The sequence below is a fragment of the Ammospiza caudacuta genome, chromosome 6, assembly GCF_027887145.1.
Source record: "Ammospiza caudacuta isolate bAmmCau1 chromosome 6, bAmmCau1.pri, whole genome shotgun sequence".
Classification (NCBI taxonomy): Eukaryota; Metazoa; Chordata; class Aves; order Passeriformes; family Passerellidae; genus Ammospiza; species Ammospiza caudacuta.
In genome coordinates, this window is record NC_080598.1 from 59,647,290 (window position 1) to 59,669,070 (window position 21,781).

Consider the following 21,781-nt stretch of genomic DNA (forward strand, 5'->3'; position numbering starts at 1 on the left):
CAGGAACTCCTCTCAAGGTGGCCCTTTTTCTGTAGCTATACAGCTCCTCGAGAGCTGCAGAGCCCTGAAAAGCATCTCAGCCATTCATGTCTGCTCTGAAATGCATTGTCTTAAATCACATTGCTGGAAGTTCAGGAAGCTTGCCTGACCCTTTAGGGTGAGGCTCCGTCTTAGGCATCTGTGTAGTGTAAACTGCATTTTTTTCTTTCCATGTTTTTAATTGATGTGAATGGTGAGGGGGCTTTGCAAAAACACTCATCTGTGACCCAGCTTGTCCCCTAAACCATATCCCCGTGGGCTGCCTCATGCTGATGGATGCTGAACAAACCTCGCTGTTTGTTGCCTTCCTGTGGGTGCCCTTGGCTTCTCACATCAAGCATGGCCTATGTCCCTCCACACCCTGGCTTGCACCAGCAGCAGTGTGGCCAGCAGGAGCAGGCAGTGATTGTCCCCCTGTGCTGGGCACTGCTGAGGCTGCACCTCTAACCCTGTGTCCAATTTTGGGGCCCTCATGACAAGATGGATGTGGAGGGGCTGGAGTGTGTGCAGAGAAGGGAACAGAGCTGGGGAAGGGTCTGGAGCATGAGGGAGGATGAAGAAGATGAAGAGCAGCTGAGGGAGCTGGGAATGTTTAGCCTGGAGAAAAGGAGGTTCAAGGGAAGACCTCATCACTCTGTACAGCTCCCTGACAGGAGGATGCAGCCGGGTGGGGGTCGGGCTCTGCTCCTGGGTAAAAATAATGGGAGAAAAGGAAATGGTGTCAAGTTGCTCCAGGAGAGGTTTAAATTGAACACTAGGAATAATTTCTTCATGGAAGGGTTTGTCAAGCACTGGCACAAGCTGCCCAGGGCAGTGGTGTGTTGGGGTCTCTAGCTTGTCAGAGTGACCCTAAGAAATGTTAAAAGTCTCTTTTCCCAGCCTGGCACTTGAAGAAGGAGTCAGGGCTCTTCAGTTCTTGGTCTCAGGGTTGTTTATTGTATCTTGTCTATAAAATTCTTTCTCCTGTTCAGCCGAGGTCCATCCAGCAGGACAGTTTAGGGCACTCTGCCTGCTCCTGGGGCAGTGTTATGTCTTTATACTAAAAACTACATGTACAATGTTTACAATTACTTTCCAATACCTATCACCTATGTTAGACAGTGAGCTTCTACTCTAAACCAATCTAAAAGTGCCAGCATCACCCAGAAGATGGAGGCCAAGAAGAAGAATAAGGAGAAAGGCTGGACATGCCCAGATCCCTCCATCTTGCCCTCCTGAACCCCCATTCCAAAAAAACCCAAAATCTACTTTTCCACCGTTGATAAATTCACTGTCATTCTGCTTAATTTGTCATGGCTTGCAGATCTTCATCTAAGGTTGGTAATTTGCTCCATGGGTCATAATCAATCCCACAGGGGCATCTTGGGCTCTGTGCCAGGGTGTCTGAGCCCCCTGGCAGGGTCTGGGCTGCTCAGGACAGCCAGAGGGATGTCCGGGGTCCTGACAGTGGTGAAGTCTCCATCCCTGGAAGGATTTGAAAAGGGTGTGGAAGTGGCACTTGGAGTTTAATGGTGGCCTTGGCAATGTTGGGTGAAGAGTTGGACTCAATGATCCCAAAGGTCTTCTCCAACTTAAACAAATCTGTGATTGCATAAACCTGTGCAGTCTTGGTCACTATCAGCAGAAGAAGGCTTTATAAAAAACCAACCCCAATTTTAGCCCTATTATTCCAGTGAAATCTACCTGCAAGGATTAGCTCATTAATTATTTTTTATGGATGTGTGCGAAGGTAGGGAGCTGGTGAAGATGTTCTGCATAAATTCTTTAGGAAGATCCAGGAATGGAGAAATATGGAGTAATTTCTTACAGTGTCATGGCAACCAGCTCTACCCAGAGGAGGCATCCTATCAATTAGGTTAAATAATTACGAACAACATTGAGTAAAATGAAGAAAAACAGCTTAGAATCATGTCAGGTGGGAGGCAGCTGAGCTACTAAACAAAATAAAAAATAAGCTATATCACTTCTGGAAGAATTCTGCAGAGGCTGAAGGCAGATATGGAGAAGAGAAAGAAATGAAGGGAGTTAATGAGATAGAGGAAAAAAAACTTGTGGTGGAAACTTACTCAGATAAAATAAGAAGTGTTTGGGAAAGTCCTTAGTTTTGTTGAAAATTTGTTCTTATTCTTAATTATGCATTTTGAGGAAAAGAATTGATATACACTAGGGTTTTTTTTAACATCCAAACTAATATGTCCCTGTTTTCCAGAGAACTGAAAAGTCCTCTCTTTATCATTCTCTTACTCTGCTATTCAGATTTTTCTTCTCACACTACAGTGAAATGAAAAAAAAATCCTTCCCTTGTTTTTTCTGCTTGAGAAGTGGGAGAAAATCTTACTTTATTTAAAAAAAACTTTACTTGGATGTTGGAAAAGTAGAACATATTAAAAAAAATAAGACATTTGAATTCTACTTTGACTTTAGAAGGTCTTCTGCAGTTACAAATTCAGAGCAAGACTCAGGTTAAGGTGTTATTTATTTTTTTTTGCTAATTCTTATCCTCTTTCATAAAATAAAAGCAGCAAAATAATGAAGTGGGAAATAGTAATTTTTAAAACCAAGACTGCATGTCTCAATTTTATAAAATATTTCATTCTGAATTTCCTAATGAAAAATAGAACAGGGACAATTGACATAAATGATTAAGTGTGGAACTTAATCATAAATGTTTAAGTATGGAACAAAATTGAATAATTTACCTTTCTTTGTAAAATGTATGTATTAATGAGAAATGTGAAGTGACTGTGAAATGATGATGATGATTGTTATTATTCCTAATTCTAACTGTGAATAGGCATGAAGAAAATTAAAATTGTGTCCCAAAGGCCTTTTCTGCTGCCTTTGGGAAATTTCTCATACAGCTTCTCAAAGGAAAATACACTCCTACGTGTTTATTGCCAACCCTAAAACTCACTAACATCAGCAGCTACTTTTTATTGACCTCAGTGAATTATGGACCACAACCTCTGGGAAAAATGACTTCAGATTATTATCATTAAGAACTAAAGCAGGTTAGCTTGCAAATTTGGTTCAAAGTGTTTTTATTTAGGTTAGGTAGATGTGTTTTAATGTTATGCTTACTAATATGTGCTCACAGGAACAAGCACTTGCATAAAATGAGAAATATGTGAAAGATTGTTTCTCCTAGACCATCAACAGAGGAGATGAAGAGGCTCTGCTCCGTAGTTAATAAATCTGAATGTCTGAAAAGATTAAAGGAAGTATTTGCAATTTGATCAAACAACTGTGGGGAATAAGATGAACTCCTTTGGGATTGGGTTTGTGAAACTGAATAAAAAATGTAAAGAAAAGAGCTTTGCAAAGTCAACTGCAATTAATAGTTCAGTACAAAATTAATGTACTATACTGCAGAGGCTGGGGGAGAAGCAGGCTGGAAGGCCTGAAGAGATGTGCTAATAGAGGGGTTGTTGAATATCATTTTCCTGGGGTTTGGAGAGTCCATCCTGCAGGGCTCGCAGCAGTTTCTTACAGAAGTAGTTGGTGGTAGGACAGCTCAATGTGAGTGATACTTCCAGGTGTTTAGTAGCATGGAGAAAACATGAATATATTGCCAAACTCCCCATTCCATGTGCAATGCCTGTTTTTTGTGCAATTTCAGATGTCATTGTCTCTAGAAAAGGACATTATTGGCACACATGACCAGCTATGAGTGCCTTGCAACAGCTGAGAAACAACTGAGGGTGGCAAAATAACTGGGGAGAGATCCTGCAGTCATTGCTTCAGCTCTTAACATGAGAACAAATATGTCAAAGGCATCAAGGCCACTGAAATTAACCTCTTGCATTTGTGGCTGATCTGACTGGTGTGTGAATAAAGAGAGCAAGATGCTCAGTGTTAATGGCACATTCAGGCTGCCAGACTGGAGGGCTGAATGTGTCTTTTAGAAATTCATGCTTTCTCCTGCTGCTAAAAGAGTTAATGCTTGAGAGATATCCCATTCCATAACTGTTATAACTGTTGGGTCAAGTCTTGATATTTTTATTCTGTCAAATCTCTCGTTTATTTTCACTGGACTTTCAGGGTTGGCTTAGTCACTCTTGGGTAACATCCAAGAACAGCTTTGTCCTGCTCTGGGAAATAGTCAGTCCTGCTTGTAGTAGAAAGATGATAAAATCTTCTCAATTATTGTGACCTAAGCTGTGATACTGGCATAAACGTTAAAAAATTTTAAAACTATTAAATTTTGCACAGACTTCTATTTTTAACTCACAGTTGTATCTAAATGCAGCTTAGGAGAAGCAAAGAGAAAACTCCCTTGTGCTGCAGATCTGCTGAATCCTGAAATCAGGGTTTTTGGTTTGGTCCAGCAATCCCACCACAGGACTGTGGAAAGGACTGACGAAATTCAGTGTCAGTGCACACAAATGAGTAGGTAGCTATACCTACACAGTAATGTTTTCTAAATTAGCAGCTCCCACTGAGGGATGACTCCTGACTCTTGCTGCTGAGACTCCCTTGAAAATATCGGTGCAATATTCAGTACCAGTCAACAAAAGGCAAATAGGATTCCTGGGCAGGCAATTGAAATTAATGTTGTTGCACCACACTGCACTGCTCTGCAGCAAGATGCTCTAAGATTAAAAAGGGTGTCTGAAAGGTGACAAGAATGAGGCATGGCATGAGGGCTGCAAACACAGAGTGGGCAATGGTTTAAAAAATCAAGAGTGGAGTGAAGGAGATGGAGAGGCACAATTAATCACTTTCTACAAAGGGTGGCTGAGGGTGGTCAGTGTAAAGGCTGGGGCAGCCAGGCTTGCAGAATAGCACAAAAAAAATAATGTTGTGATGAGGAACAAACCCAGAAATGGATTTGTGGAGCGGTATTAGATATTCTGGGTGGAGATGGTCAGTGTGAGTGCAGTCCCTGGGCTCTCTGGGTTTGTGGAAACCTGAAAGGAGTGGCCCAGGGCAGGAGTGCACTCTGCACCTCTTTCTTGAGCTCTTCTCATAAATATCTGGAGGGGGCTGCAGTCAGGGGATGGGTTTTGGCTGGGTGAGCAGTTAGTGTGGTGCTGCTTGTCACATTTATCACTGTACACATCTCTGTGTTCCCATCCCTGGAATCTTGCAGGCACTGTCTGGAACTTTACAGCAAGAACTCCTTGGTCCTACAGAGCAACTGCACTGCAACATCCCAGAGCAAGTACATTTTAGTGAAATGGGACATTTAAAAATGCCATGAAACAGTCATCAAAAAAAGTCGAAGGAAAGTGATAAAATACACTCAATTATTCTCCTCAGACACTCTCCAGACACCAGTGTAATTTCATTGACTTCAGTGAAATTAGTGTTAATGTAGGAATGGAAATGCAGCAAATCTAATTCCAGCATCTCCTTCCTGGAATAGTGAGCAAGAAAACAGAGAGGTAATCAGGTAGAAACAAGTGCTGATCAGAAGGAGTTGCACAGGGAGGAGAGGAGCTCCAGGAGCTGCTGCCAGGAAATAAAGATACTTTTCCAGTCTCACATAGTCATGGAGAGTTCAGCAATACACTGAGGCCAAAATGAAAAACCAGGCTTTTTTTTGGTCTTATTTTGACAGTATATGCAATATTTTGTTTTTCTTTTGAATATTCTCAAACCCCTTCTGCCAGGACAACATTGATGGCTAGCAATGTTTTAGTGTTGATGGCTAGCTAATCCTGTGCAAACATTTACCTTTGCACAGGACTTTGTGCAGTGTGCTAGCAATGTTTCTAGGGATATTTTTTATTTTTGCTGTTATGGAGAAGGGAATGGTACAGAGCTGTGGGACTGGTGGAGAGGTAATGTGGAGGTAATGTGAATAGTACAGTACTTGAACAGCTTGTTTCAATGAAAACAGATCTTTTTATAGCCTTTGGAGTGCTGATGTCCAGTTCTACATATAAATTTATAAATAAATATATAAATAAATAATAGCTTTTACTATCTGGCTTCGTGATCCTCTGATGAACAATGCAAAAACATTTTTGTGGTGTTGTCTGCCATTTTGCCCTTCACAAGGGTGCTTTTTGTCACTTGGCAAAGGTGAGCAAAGAGAGTCTCTGTCAGACCATAGGTGTTCTCTGAAGTGCTGTAAAAACTCCCCAAATATACTGAAATTCAAATCAACATCATTTAGGGAATGAAACCTTTTTCTTAAGCACATTCACCTTCCCTAAAGAGCCTTCTCCCCTGGTAAGAAGTGGTTTTGTGGCAGCTCTGAGTGACTGCCAAGACACAGACCTGTGACAAATGTGGTTGTGATGGTGTTCACAGGGGTCTTAGGATGAGGGAAGAGATGAGGATCTGACTCCATGTTTCAGAAGGCTGATTTATTATTTTGTGATATATAGTATATTAAAACTATACTAAAAGAATAGAAGAAAGGATTTCATCAGAAGGCTTGCTAAGAATAGAAAAAGAAGGAATGATAACAAAGGCTTGTGGCTCGGACTCTCTGTCCAAGCCAGCCGGGCCATTAATTAGAAACACCCACATGAGACCAATCACAGATGCACCTGTTGCATTCCACAGCAGCAGATAATCAATGTTTACATTTTGTTCCTGAGGCCTCTCAGCTTCTCAGGAGGAAAAATCCTAAGGAAAGGATTGTTCATAAAAGATGTCTGTGACATGCGGTCCCACCAACGTGTCAGGCAGGGGGGGTGGATGTGCTTTGAGTACACAAAGGGTTAATTGGTAGTGCTGAGTGCCACACTGAGAGGCCAGCTTCTTTCCTCCTCCCAGAGGGATGCAGTACAGAGCAGGACACGTGATTTCATGGAGTATAAAAGTGGGAAACGTGCTTGTTTTCACAGTTGGGTTTCATTTGGCGATTGGCTGTTCTATAAGGCAGCCACAGAGGAAGCTCTGAAGAAGCTGTCAGGCTTGGTGACAGCTCAGCATCTGTCACAGTAAATCAATACTGCCATGGAGGACAGGTTCCCAGAGTGAATAATCAAAGTAGAGTAAAGCTAATTCACCTTGAAAGTCTGAAAACGTTGGTGTGAAATTTTTTAGACAAAACCAGCATTATTCCAGCAAAAGAGGAGAGGTGCTGAGGCCCAGTCCTGAGCTCTGCCCAAGCGTGGGAGTGGGGAGCAGGCTTCACACCAGTCATGTGCACAAATGTGCTGATAAAATGGAAATCTGGTGCTAATAAATTGGGCAAAAAGGAGTTTGGATTGGCCCTTATTGCTAGCAGTGTGCTAGGAACTCCTGGCTTGGTTTTGTGAAAAATATTCGATTGCAATGTAAACTGAGGGTGTGTGTGAAGATAATGAATGTTTAACTTTTTTTTAGGCTCTTAAGACTCTTTTTTATGCATCAAAATGTGATTTTCTTCCATTGTTCAGGTTTCTAATATTTAAAATTAAAAGGCTGTAGGAAAAAATGTTTTGCTGTGGATGGTTTTAGTTTTATAAAACCTGGAGGTGAATTATTTCAACTTTTTGTAAGACTTTTTTTTTTCCATTGGTTTTAGTGAAAACATGTCAGGGAAGAGAAATTTAATCAGAGCTAATCTGTCAGCATCAGATGGAAACTTTTGGATACAAAAGTTTTCTAAGCTCTGTCTAGAAGTGCTGAATTTGCTGGGTAGAGAATTAAAGTGCTTCTGTAGATGACTTAGATAAGTAAGAAATATTATTCTTGAGTTCAGTGAAGCAGTTTTGTGGTCATTTTATGAAGCAGAATTACTCTGAAAATAATAGGATGGAAACATCATCTCCAAATTTGAGGCTTTTAATATTAAGGGTTAAGTACTTAATTTTGTTCCTAAAAATAATCTATAACTACTCACATAAACCCATCTTCACACAGAGTTCAGGCTGAGTTCTACTGAATGGAAGCAATATTGCTTTAGCTGTTCTCTGTCTCATTAATATTTTCATACAGATATTGTATAAATACTCACTCTTGTGGTAACAGGGGTGTTTACCTCATCTCTCAGGGCTCTACATGGCCTGTATTTTATAGCTGGAATAATTCCTTTAATTGTCCCAAATCCATTCTTGTTATTTGTATTAAGATAAAACTGAACATTTAAGTAAATGAACAAGCAAAATTGGATTTTAAAGAACTAGAAAGAATGAGCAAATTAGAAGACTCAAAGGAAAATTTGCACCTGCCAAAATTCTGAGCCCACTGATGTTTTACATTCACCTTCACACTGTGTATGTGTGTATGTACATACATATATATGTATATTTATGAGTATCTAAACCATACCAGCACACAGATTTATACAGCACAAACTTATGCACTGGCATACACATAAAAAAAGAGCTCAGGAGCACAGAGCTAGAGGCATCTTTTCATACAGTGCAGTACTTTGAAGGTATGTTTACAAACTTTCCATTATATTTTAACAAGACAGGCAATTTAGGTGGTGTTCTCAGTGTGCAAATGATGTTTTGGCATCCTGCCTCCAGCAACATTGCTATCCTGAGTTCATCTTAATGTGACAAGAACTTGGTGTCCCACTAAAAAAAAAATAAAAAATCCTTTAAAAGTATTAAAGGGAAAAAAATCAACAAGAGAAGAAAGCCTCGCCGCTCAAATCCAGCAAGGAGCTGTGAAGTCATTTCACACAGGGATACTGACAGCTGCCAACTTTGCTCAGGAAACTTTTTTCTTTGAGATGATCCCTTTGGTTCCTGTGCTACAGTTCAGTAGTGTTGGAGACCCTTTGTGTCCTGTGCTTGTTATTGGTGACAGGTTTGACACACTGAGGCACAGAGAGCCAGGCTCAGGATGGTTTTGATCCCTGGGTCTTAGTTCTGGACAGTAACAAGAGTAAGGACAGCACTCTGGAATTATTTTTTTGATGGAGAATGGAAAGAGAAAGATTCATGTGATAGGTGGATGCTTGTCTGACAGACACAATTCAGTTTTCCTGAAATACTGGAGAGATTTGCATGGAAATGAGGCAATGTTGGAGATAATATTTAAAATGGAGAAGATGATAAATAAGGATGGAGCAAATTGTGCTAGAGGCACAGAAGTTGCTGGAATTTTTGGTGAATGTAATTCTCATGAACTTTGGTTAACTTCTGCTTCTCTACTTTCCTCCTGCACCCACTGTAATTACTTTAGGGAAGTGATTGTGTTTTAATTGCCATTTACCTTTGCACAGGTTTTTGTGCAGTGTGTAAAATGCTAGACATGCCATTTGGAAAGGAGGTGATGGCTTTTTGAAGAAACAGGAATGATGAAACATTATTATAAGACATGGTTTCACTCATTTCACTAGTTATTTCTTATCTGTGTTTGTGTCACACTGTTCTGCTAAATGGTGAGTTAAATATTCCTGCCCCAACTGTCATCCTTAGAAGCTGTGATCCATTAAACCTAAATTCTATTGCATATCAAATATGTAAAAGAAGCCCTAATCAGCCTTTTACTTCTGAGCTCTTAGAGGGAAAGATTCTAGAATTAAGGCCTTTTCACTGCAAAATAAGGATTTTTCCAGCAAAGTGATGTTTTTACCATTCAGTGAACACAGGGTACTGCTGGTTGCCCTGCTGCCTGTTGTGGTGTAATTGCCACCATTTTTCAGGCTGTGCCTTCCCATATGTTGCTTAACACCCTTGACTAATGTGATGAGGAAGAAGCAGACCCTGGCAGTCCCAGACCTGCAAGGCTTTCAGATGGAAAGAAATGCAGGAAATTCAATCCAGATACCAACAGGAACCCCCTGAGCTTGTGCAGGGCTGTCTTTCTGATGGCTGGCACTGTTTCTCAGGTGAAAGAATAAAGTAATTTGATAACCTGAGGTTGCTGTGGAAGGCGATGTTGGGCAGGGAATGTGTGTGCAAACTGATTTGAAGCTGCTTAGCATCAGACCTGGGAGCCCTTGGCCCCTCATCCTCAGGGGTCGAAATGAGGAATTTCATTGTCAGTGCTGCTGAATGACCTTAGCCAACTCCAGCTCTTGTCCATCACTGCCACGGGACTGGAAGCCAGTCTCACTGATAGCTGTGGACAATGGTGGCTTTAATTTAAGACTGTGTTTTGCAATGCCATCTCATCCACTCTTGGCTTGCAGCTCTGTGCAAAAGTGCAGGTGGTCAGGTCATCACATCTGCATGGTAGTGTGGCATTGGAGCTTTAAACTAAGTATGTTCCATTAGCTGAGTGTGCTCATGGAAAAAAAAACAAACAGAAAGCTCTCAGGTTCACCATTTAAACATTAGTGACTGACCATACAAGTGCAGTTGAAAGCCTTCATTTTAATAAAACTTTATACATAAGGAATGCCAAATGCCCAACTGCCTCCAAAGCAGCTGTCCCTCCCTCCTGTGCAGTGCCCCTGCAAGGGGAAGAACAGTGGGAGCTCCTACACTTTGCTACTGATAGTCATCTAATTTACATATTCATTAAGTTTTTGTCAAGCAAATATCAATGTTAACAGGGATTTTACAGGCTTGTCTTTTTTATCACTATCATCTTAATTTAGGATTTGCACTACTGTAGTATCAGGAAGGTTTAAAATAAAGCCTGGGTGCCATGGTTTAGCTGAGGTGTTGGGGCATGGGTTGGACTCAATGATCTTTATTGGTCTCTTCCAACCCAGTGATTCTGTGAATTCTGTGGAGCTGCTGGGCCAGGAAAGCAGGGTTGGATGTCAGCTGGACCCAGGAGGAGCTGTGCATGTTGTGTGGCTGCAGAGTGGGATGTAGGAATGCCACCCAATGCAGGACACACATCTGGGCCAGGCTGCTGGTGGGATCAGACTGGAACCTGCAGTCATGGTGGGCTTTTGACCAGACACAGCTATGTGCAACTCCCCCCTGATTTCAGATGGTTTTGGTGAGGAGTTCAGAGCTGAATTTCATGCCTGAATCTAGAGCTTTGCCCATTAGGTTCTCCTCTGCAAGGTGGGTGTGACAATGCACACTTATGGGAGGATAAATACATTGGATGATGTGTCATGGGCTGCAGGGGTAATTGGAGGAAAGTTTTTTTTTTAATGCTTTGGATGGTTTTAGAAGAAAAATGTAAAAGTTAGTGTGCTCTGGTGTTGGCATCTCCCTGTAAATGGGGAAAAACAGTGATTGAACACTGATGTAAAACATTCCTGGGATGGGGGAGAGTATTTTAACAGCAAAATATTTAGTGGGGCCAAGGATTTAGAATCAGGGTTGGCCTTTTGAAGAGCTGTAAAACCACGGGGCTGTGTTGGTGCTTTCACAGGCACAGCTGGCAGACAGGAGTGTCCCTGAGGGGGAGAGGTGGGAGGCTGTGGCTGGCATCAAAGAAGTGCTAAAAAACAGTGATGGGGGAGGGGGCTTAGCAGGATTATTTTCTCCCAAGTAGTAACTTGGTTGAAATGTGTTGGTGGATCTGAGGAAAGCTATTTCTGTTAAGAAAGAGGCAGCTTTTTGCTGCTGCTGCAGCATCTCAGCGAGGCTGTTTGAGATGTAGGAGATGGCCACTGCCTGGTGTTTCACCAAACAGAGCCTGCAAACATTTTGCAGTCTGAGCAGATGTATTAAGGTGAGGTGGAAAGAAATAACAGAAAACTGCTCAGCTTCTAAAAACATAAATATTTGGGTACTGGGTTTCTCTCTATTTATATTTAGTAAATTGTAGTGGTTTGAGCCTGTCTGGATGCCAGACACTCACCTTGTTCCTGTCACACATTCTCACCCTTCTCTTCTCTGGCTGCAGTTACATCTGCACAATACCTTTTTTTTTTCTTTGTTATTCTTAAATATGATACCACAGAGGTGTTACCATCATTTCTAATTGGCCCAGCCTTGGCCAGTGGCACATCTGTCCTGTCATTTGCTCTGCTGGACATGGAGGAATCTTCCAGCAGCTTCTCACAGATGCCACCCCTGTGTACACAGAAGCCACCCTCTCAGTACCAAAATTAGGCTATGCAAACCCAGTGCAAAAAATATATGTTGGAGTTCTTATTTAATCTCTCCTGAATGATAGAAATTTAATAATACTTACCTTAAAATCTTGCAGGAATAGCTAATTTCAAAAATTAGTTGAAGAAGAAGTTTCCGGTAGCCTCAACATTCAGAAATGAAAATCTATATTTTTCCATGATCACTGCCTCACAGAATTGTTTAAGTTGGAAAAGACCTCTATAGACCTCTATGGTCATATTGAGTCCAACCATTAACACAGCACTGCCCAGCCCACCACCAAACCATGTCCCCAAGTGCCACATCTGCTGTCACTTAAATCCCTTCAGGGATGGTGACTCCACCACTGCCCTGGGCAGTCTGTTCCACTGCAGGACACTGTAAAGAAAGTTTTCCTAATTTCCAATCTAACTCTCCCTTGGCACAACTTGAGGCCATTTCCACTTGTCCTGTTGACTGATGTTTGGCAGAAGAGGCTGGTGCCTCCTCACTAATCTTTACAATTACAGTTTAGAGGAACATTTTATATGCTTGGATTAATAATATTCCAGAACGTAAGGAAAATCAGATCTCTCAATTAAACCTTCAGTTCCTTAAGGCAGATGTTCCTATCTGGATGTATTTAGCATACAGTCAGGATAATAGGAGATCTGAAATGCTTTGGGATTATTTAGGTAAGTCCGAGTCATTTTTTCTTCCAGAAAGTTCCTTATTTTTAAATAGGCTAAAACATTTATGTAACACCATTGCTAAATCATTCAGAAATGTTTTATAAAAGTACAAATGTAATAACATTTTATACGTAAAAATATATAGTACTTGGGTTCTCGTATGTAATTTTGGGGAGATTTTCCACACTTAAGAGTAAAAATAGAAACTACAATTATAGTTGAACCACTTACCTCACCTTTAGGACTGAGAAAAAATATTTCTGCATCATTACACCAAATTTATCGCTATAAAATTTAGTGAAGACTGTTCCAGATCTACACACATAGAACAATTGAGTTAATGAGTGTTGCATGACTGTAGGAACATAACAGGAAATGTTTGGAGAAATTCAAGTCATTATAGAGAAGGCGAATAAATGCAGTTTGACCTAAGCAGTCTTTTAATGAAATTGGATAATTTCACCTTCAACCTCGTCCTTCCTGTTTATTGTAAATGGAGAGACTAAATTAAAACTATTGAGTTTTAAGTGTATGAATAACTTCAGAGATTTCTTTAGAGGTTGTTTAAATACTTTTACTGTAAAGAGAGGCACAGCATTATATTTTCAGCTTTTTATAAATGACTTCCTTTTTTAGTTATCATGTAGAGAGCAGGGATGAGGAGAGTATTTACAGAGAGAGGTAAATTATGAAAAATCTTCTCTCCCCCCAAAACCTGTGGGCATGGGGGGAGCACCAGGAGTGAGGAGAGCCTTTGAGGAACAGCTCCAAAGCTGTGAACATCTAAGCAGGTTCCCTTCAACTCTTTGCCAGGGATCCCCTATGCAGTGACCTGTGAGAGAAGTGGGGTATTTGGATGAGGAAAGGAAGGCTTTGGTTTCCAACAGAGAAACAATGCTGAGTTTGTCTGTGCAGACTCCACAGCCTGGTGGATTCTGGCTTCCTGAGGTATTGCTGCGTGCTGTTTGGAGGGATTTTGTGTGCTTGATTCAATGATTTATTCTACCCATAATTTCTTGAAGAAACTTTTTTTTTTAAGTACAACTTTTCCAGGACACTATATTATGAGACACAGAACTAGAATTTGTTCTCTGGCTTTATATTTTTCTACAAATCCTCTCTGCCAAGAGGAGGTAATAGGTGCCAGTTGCTTCAGACAAGCTGTTTCCACCATAGCATCCTTAGCTGTTTCCAGCCTGGCAGGTGACAGAGTTGCATCTCTTTGTGCCAGTCTTGCAGGGCACATTTTCAATCAGCCTGTGTGCTCTGGGTAGGTCTGCATGGCCAGCTGGGTTGTAGGCATTGGATTTGCAGGTGCAGTCTAGGTGTAGTTAGAGGTTGTAGGAATTCTGCAGAAAGACAGCATTTTGGGGGCAATTGGGGCTTCTCTATACATTTATAATGATTTGCAGTAACATCTAACATCAGGGATATTGTGCCCTCACATACCTGATGAGATGAGTCCATGATAAATCAGCAACTGCTCAAAAGGATGAGGGATGTTGCACTTAAGAGAAGTGATATTTCATCAGGTTTGTCCTGCTGCAGAAGTCCAAAAGAGCAGAGAAAGCTAAAGAAATTTAAAAAGTCATGTGGCATTCATCCATCTAAACTTTCTTATAATCCATGTGCTTGTACTCTTAAGTGTTGATGTATGTCTGAATGGATACAGAGGTATAGAAAATTTTTCTGTAGCTTGCAGATTTGACACAGCAATCAGAAAAGCAAGGAAAAAACCTGCCCTTGCAGCATCACACAGACTGCTATTCTGCTCTGTTTTTTTAAACAGAAATCTTGTGTTCATTTGTGCTACACATTGTGTGACTTTGTTGGGTTTGAATCCTGTCTTTGTGATGAACTTTGACATCTGATTTCTAGCTGGACACATAAATATCACAGTGTGAAATGGGAGTACAGTTCTTCTATTAGATAGGTTTTAGGAGAACACCATGTTGCTTTAAAAATGCCACCTCTCACATAGGGGTGATGTACAATAGTAAATTGGTTTGAAACAAAGTGAGATTTCTGGAATGAGGTAGAAATGGGTTGTGTAGAGGGAAGACATTAAGCACTGAGTGATAGAAGGCATTTTTTCCTTTCACAGTGGTTTATTTCTTACCATCTGTAGGCTGCAGTTGTTTTGGTTTTTTTTTTTTAAGCAATATGGAAATTCATAACTGAATTCTGCTATAAAGTATGTCTGAGCAAAGATTATTAAAAATGACAGGCACATTTCTGTGTATTTGATAATGTCAAAAACAGAAGTAGTGCAGCACATTGGTATTATGAGATACCAGAATATTTCTCTTTTCTGAAAAGTCTGTAATGTCTAATGTTATAGTGTAAACCATAAACTTCTCTGACATTATCTTTGAATTATGATTAGCATTTAATAGAGCATACATATATATTTTCAATTTTTTTTTTCCAGCTCTTCTTTATGCAACTATTTTTGGAAACGTCACCACCATTTTCCAGCAAATGTATGCCAACACCAACCGGTACCACGAGATGCTGAACAATGTGAGGGATTTCCTAAAATTATATCAAGTCCCAAAAGGCCTTAGTGAAAGAGTCATGGATTACATTGTCTCAACCTGGTCCATGTCTAAAGGAATTGACACAGAAAAGGTATGAGTACCTGAGGTAACACTTTAGATAGCAAGAGTTTGTGTCCATTGTGTGCTTTCTTCTGTATAGCAGCTTATAATTTACTAACAAATTCTTATCTGCATGCTACACCTTTATTATGTCTGTGTTTGGAAAAAAAAAATTGTTGTTTTTAGAGTGGACTGTTTTGCTGCTTTGAATGTGTGCCTTTATTTTTCATTGTGGTAAATGTTTTCTGCTTTCCTTCCAGTCTTGCTTTATCTAAATGCTAAATAATTTTAATGTACTTAACTATTGAAATCAATGAAAAATTGGTCTTCAAATTAGCCCAAGAACATAGTTTGGTGTCTAAACTACATCTGTATTATCCTGAGAAGTATTGGCATCTGTGCATTGCAATTAAATGAGTTTGATTGGCTTGGACCTTTTGCTGATGCCCAGGCCATAGACATATCCATCAGCATAATTAGTATAAGATTTAATGGCAGTAGAGATTGATTTCCCTGAGCTCAAATCTCTGGAATGGCACTTTGGCCCTTTGGTAGGGAGGCACAGAGAATGTGATACCCTTGGCATCCATGCCAGGGTGGAAGTCCTGCAGGACTTTAGCCCTCAGAAGAACTGATCATTTAGGTTTCTTCAAAAGCTGGTTTAAGAAGATCATCTTTGGAGAGTGATTCATCATGTGCCAGGGCTGACCTCATGGCTTGTCCTCAAGAATTCTCTTTCTGCACTGCATGTGCAGTGAGCCTGTCCAGCCTTGGGTATTTCTGAGAGCTGAAGTCAGATGAGAGAAGGGCTCCAGCTGCAATGCCTTGAACATAAGGCAAGATAAAACAGCTTTAGGTTCAGATTTTTGTTCAGTGAGGATCAGCCATGCTCCTGTGGCTCCTGTAGAGCTGGTACACGTCAGCTTAAATCAGGCAGTCAAGCTCCAGTATCCATGATTTCCCTCCTGAGAACTTAAAGGCCAAGGGTCCAAAGGAGTTAAGGAAGAGTCATGACAGATGGCAGATGACTCTTGAAATGTGCTTGCAGAGCTTTAAAGTTCTTTCTTCAGTTGAATCTCTGGTGCAATATGGGAGGGTGGTGCAGATTGTTCAGGTATTCCAGGATGAAATCTCTGCACAGAAAAATTTAGTCTTACATCATGTTTTTGCAACACCAGTTCTCTGATTTATCATCTGCTATGAAATTCAGTTTACCACTACAAATACAACTACTTTAAGTAACAAAAATCTTTATTTCTCTGATTCTTGTGCTTCAGTATGCCATATTCTTTAATATGTTAACTTCTTATACACTAATACCCTAACTTCCTAATCCTGATTTACAAGTGTTAAAAGTGAGCTTTTCTATTCTAAACTCCTGTAAATGCATTCAGTCCTACTGTATAAACTTCCAACTACACGAAAATTCAACTGCCATTTGCATTTATCTCCTTGCTATTAAGCCAGAGTCCTGTGTTACTCCACTACAGTTTCATTAGATTTTAATGATGCTTTGCAGTTAATTAGGAGAACCTATGCTTTAATTACTGAAATTTCCTACCATAGTTTCCGCATGTCCAGTTTTATAGATGATAAAAACACAGTTAGAACCCTAATCTCTGACTCATGGCAAGCATTGTTCTCTGGTCTGTAAGATGGAGTGGCTGCTTAGCTAGATAATTAATTTACCTGTAAAATCTGTGACTTAGGTTTTTAACAATTTTCCCTTGGTGAAGACTTGCCTAAACCTAGGCCTGGATGCAAACCCAGTTTAAAACAGTGGAAGGATTTCAGGAACCTCTGCATCTGGACATCAGTAGTTGAACTAATGGAGCTTCCCAGAAAAGCCCATGGTACAGAAGAACAGAGACAAGAGAAACGTAAGAACTTGAGCACTGGGTTGGATATTTTGGTATTTTGTGTCCCTTACAGCCTGCAAAAGTCTGCAAAAGCAGCAGCTCCAGTGGCCTGTAGTGCCTGCACAGAGCAGCTCAGGGGCTGGATGAGGGCAAGGACAAGGCAGTTTGCTTTCTGCTTTCTGCAAAAACTTTGCCTTTAGCAAAAGCTTGGGAAGCTGTGTTGCAGCCAGCCTTACATTTATCTCCACTCAGGACGGTGTCATGATGTACATCACCCAAACCATTGCAAATTAAAGCTGAAAAATCGTAGAAACAGAGGTACAGTCCTAGAGATTGGTCATCTAGGGTGGGAGGTTTCTCTTGCCTCAGGCCTTTCATTAACCCTTCAAGCCTTGCTGTAAGACCTTCTGCACTTAACTTACATCCATCTGCACCAAACCTAGAGCAGCCAGAGGGTGGGAGCAGAGGGACCCCGAGGTACCCAGTGTCACATCAGATTTATTTTTGTGGCTACACAAAAATTTTTGTGGCTAATGACCTGCAGCTGAGCTCCTGAGTCCAGACAATGTTCCAGCTTGAAAGAGGGGATTTTCTTCCAGGTCTAGGATTGCTTCTCTGCACTCCTTCTTCTGGCAGCCTGGACCTGACCTTAGAGGCTTCTGCAGTTTCATTTTCAAAGCTCCAGCAATGACATTCTGAGCAGTCTGTTGTAAGGATATATTTGCATCACATGATTTCCCATTTTCCTTAATTTTTATGAACTTTTCATTAAGCTTCTTATTATCTTGCAAAACACACATGTGCTCATGACACAGCATAATTACTGAGGAATTTCAGCTTTTAATTTTTCATCAGAGAGATCAGACAATATCTATCATCCAAGGATGTTTTTCAACCTAACATATTACATCCTAAATTGTTCCACATATATCTCCATGGTCACACTGGAGTGTGTTTTGGGACATCATTTGCCCCAAATTTGTAATACATTTAATTCAGTCACCCAGCATGTTAAAATGACTGTGTTTTGAATCCCAAATTTAAAGAAAAGAAGAAAGAATTAGTTTTTTAGGAGTATTACAATAGATTTCTGTGGTGTTGGACAATCCCAGCATTGATGGAACAAGAGGTAACGTGTTTCTTTGATAATTAAAGATTTTAAATTATTATGCTTGAAATCAAAATATAAGTTAAAAACGTGATTGAAATTACTACCACTTCACATCTGTTGATTTGCTGTCTCAATTATTTATCCCTGAATAGCACATTCAGTGTGCAGTCCCAAAGAAGATTTTGGCCAAAAGTGAAGAGTCCTTACATGAGAACTGAAGGCAAAATGGAAATTAGAGTGAAGGAGGTTAAGTTAAGATCTAGTCCTTGCTGTCTGTGTAGCAGGCTGTCCTGAAAAGAATTTAAAACCTCAGTGTGTTTTCCTTGTATGTGGAAGAGGATTTGGTCTCCCACACGGAAGTGGAGGTGCTTTAAGCTCAGAATTTTGGCTTCCCTGATCTCCTTGGGAATAACTCATCTTCAAATCTTGCCTTCAGACCACAATGCTTCAGCCTGTCTCTGAGTGCTCACAAACAAGGAATTAACAATGACACTAAAAGCATTAGCATATTTATTATTATTACCTAAGGGGAAGCAATTGGCCTCTGATCCATAATCTTAAATCACTTAAACATGAGAGCCCTCCTCTGACAGCTGGGATGAGATATGTAATACATGGACACTTATATCCTGGTGTAACTGTGGCTCAAACAAGATGGGATTTTTTTTTTAATTTTTTTTTAGTGTTTAGTGATGCAGATTTTGGGGTTATTCATCTAATAATGAGCAGGGTTAAAAACCTGACAAAACTGAAAAGCTTTTATATATTAAGCAATATCTCTCATCCATCAGAACCTGGGGTTGTTTTGTGAGAGGTAAAAGAGGCAGTGCTTTATGTGTATGTGACCATTTTAAAGTAGATTAAAAAAAATCTTTGCAGAAATAATTTGGTATATGAAATACACTGAATTCAGATATCTTAGTTTTTATGAAAATATCCAGGCAGCAAGTGAGAAATTTATAGACACTAGCTCTTCTGTAAGAAATAGGTCATTATCCAGGAAAGCAGAACAACCATTAACTAACATGCAGATGTCTCAAGGTCTTATCTAATGATAACACTCTGAAATGTCTGTAAAGCCCAAAGATTTTCTCATCTTGACCTTTGTGCTGTTGTATGGCTTACAATTTGCTCAGAAGGCAATTAAATAAATGTCTGTCATGTTTTAACAGTAGTTTCCTTCAGAAAAGCCATAGGTTGAATGAGAAAAAAGTAATCCTATTTAGTTTCAACCTGAACATCAATGGCAATTGGGATAATGAAAGCCAATTCCACATTGCACTGGCTGAAATGGAAGTCACAGGAACATAACACAGTATTAGAATTATTCACTGCTAAGCTTACATAATGGAGATGGGTTTATGTTAAATAGACACAGGTTGTAACTTCATTAAACATGAATCTACATGAGGACAGTGCAGCTTATTCATGTTTGTTGTTAATAAAAGCTTCAAGAGATGTAGAAATAATTAGTGAAACCCTGGGACAAATTGAGGAATCAGGCTGCCATTCCTGCCATGTCCATCACACTGAGGTGCCCATAAGTGCTGGCTGGATTTCCTTGTGGATGACCAGGAGTAGAAACCTGCCAAGCTTTGTGGCCAAAGAGAACTTCCACAACATTAGCTGGGACAGCTGCACACAGTTCCCTGCTGGGAAGGGCGGGTAAAAATCGTTTGGACAAACATTTTTGTTTTGCTGTAGAGGCTGCAGAGGTTGTTGGTCGTTCCTTGCAGATCGGGATGAGGTGAACAAGGAGTTGTGGCTCACCTCCCAGAGCTGAGCTAGGAACAGGTAGAGTTGGAATCCACAGATCTCTGGAGAGTGGGAGGCAGGAACGATGCTCAAAATCTCACTGCCCTTCCCATGGGTCTGTGAACAGGGCCTGTGCACTGGTAGAGCTTTCTGTTTCCCCTTTATGGATTGTTTGCCTCCTGTATGCACTCTGCAGGACCAGGAGAGAGTATTCACAGTTATCTCTGCCTCTTGCATGTAATATCTTGGGATTAATACGGAATAAATGGTGAACTTGTCATGCTTGAGGAGATGCCAGGGCTATGGAGTTGCTCATGAGCTTAATTCCTGAGGGAGTAAGTCCCTGAGTGGATGGGTCAGGCAATTTCCTGGGCACTGCCACCAAAGGGATGGAGCAGACAAAGGGGCTCTCAGTTCCAGACCACATCTCAGGGAAGCTCTATCCACATCTGGTTTCATCCTTCATTTCCCTGAGTGTCTTTACACAAAATGAAGCCACCTCCAGAAGAAGCACAAAATGAAATAATGTACTGAACAATTCCATTCTTCCAAGGGTGACCTTAAGTGCCAGAAACTGTTGTGACTTGAGAAATTCTTTGATGTATGACACATGCTTTCTGATATTTCTTTCTCTTGTTTTATCTAAAAACTGGTTTTTGAGGATAGATTTCCCAGTAGTGTGCAATCCCTTGCCCCCTTAGAAGGCTGTGCAATAATTTTGCTTGCTGTAGCTATGACAATAAAACTGAAAACTGAAAACTATAAAACCTTTAAATATGCAATCTTTAGGCAACCTGGGATCTACTACTTGGGGTCATCCATGGATGTTATTAGTGCGCCACTTTTCAGTGCATTAGACAGACCAGTAGCCCCTGTGCTGCTGAACCACTTGATTCCTTAAAGGACATTTTGTTGCCTTTCTTCTTGCCCTGATTTTCAAACCCTCAGCCAGATTCTATGTGTGTTGACAAAACAGAATTTAATGGACTCTACAGCAAATTTCTAGGGATTTTTAAAATGTGTCTAACCAGTTACTTGGTTAAAAAAACAAGTTAATTTTGCTATGATACCACTAAATCTATCAATTTGAATCACTGCTTCAGCTCATATATTATTAATAAGAAAACAAGCCAAACTCAACTTAGATGTGATTTTTAGATTTCAACTTTAGAGCATTTAAATCCAAGTGACCTTGGATCTTAGTGCAATTAAAACAGAGCACAGCATTGCTGCTGACATTCTGTTCTTAGGGCCAAGATACTCAGTGATGTGCTAAAGACTACCCTAATGCATGCAGGGTTAATTACTGCTCAGCTCCATATGTCATCTTTGAGATCCTTACAAAATTACCTGATTATTACAGAAAAAGGCTGTGATTTGCCAATCAGATGTTTTCTTACCTTTGTCTCTTTGGCCTCCATCCAGTGCTGAATGTTTTGGCCTGGCCTGAAATAGAATTCCATACTCATATGAGCCAAATCTTTCTAAAAAATCTGAGTGACTTGGTCAGCTGCCTAGTGAGTATTGTGGGTTTTTTGTGAAGAGATGACCTTGATTCTGACTGCTGAATATGTCTGAAAACCCATAGTGGCCTTTCTCCACAAAATAAAAAGACCTATCTGTGGCCTCAAATGGGTTTGAGGTTGGAGGAGTTTATTTTCTTTATTTTCAAAGCTGGCATTTTTAGTATCTCTGATATTTGTTACAGTTATTCATTCAGTAAACAGTCCTAGTTATTGCACCATAGAATGTCAAAGCTCTTGGCTTGGTTTTCAGTCAATATATTCCCAACATACAACCCCCAAAATGTGGGAATCCTGTGTGCTGAAAGAGGGTTGATACCTAATGTTCATTATTCATTGGCCTCTGCCCTTTTTGT

At 40.4% G+C, this 21,781-nt stretch overlaps 1 protein-coding gene across 1 annotated transcript in view; it reads left to right on the forward strand.

The window, feature by feature from the left end:
• KCNH5 (potassium voltage-gated channel subfamily H member 5) overlaps positions 1-21,781 on the forward strand; it is a 151,429-nt gene that overhangs the window by 84,869 nt on the left and 44,779 nt on the right. The window contains exon 8 of the mRNA XM_058807226.1: positions 15,009-15,208. Within this exon, the coding sequence (XP_058663209.1) occupies positions 15,009-15,208 (200 nt within the window). The remainder of the gene's footprint in view (positions 1-15,008; positions 15,209-21,781) is intronic.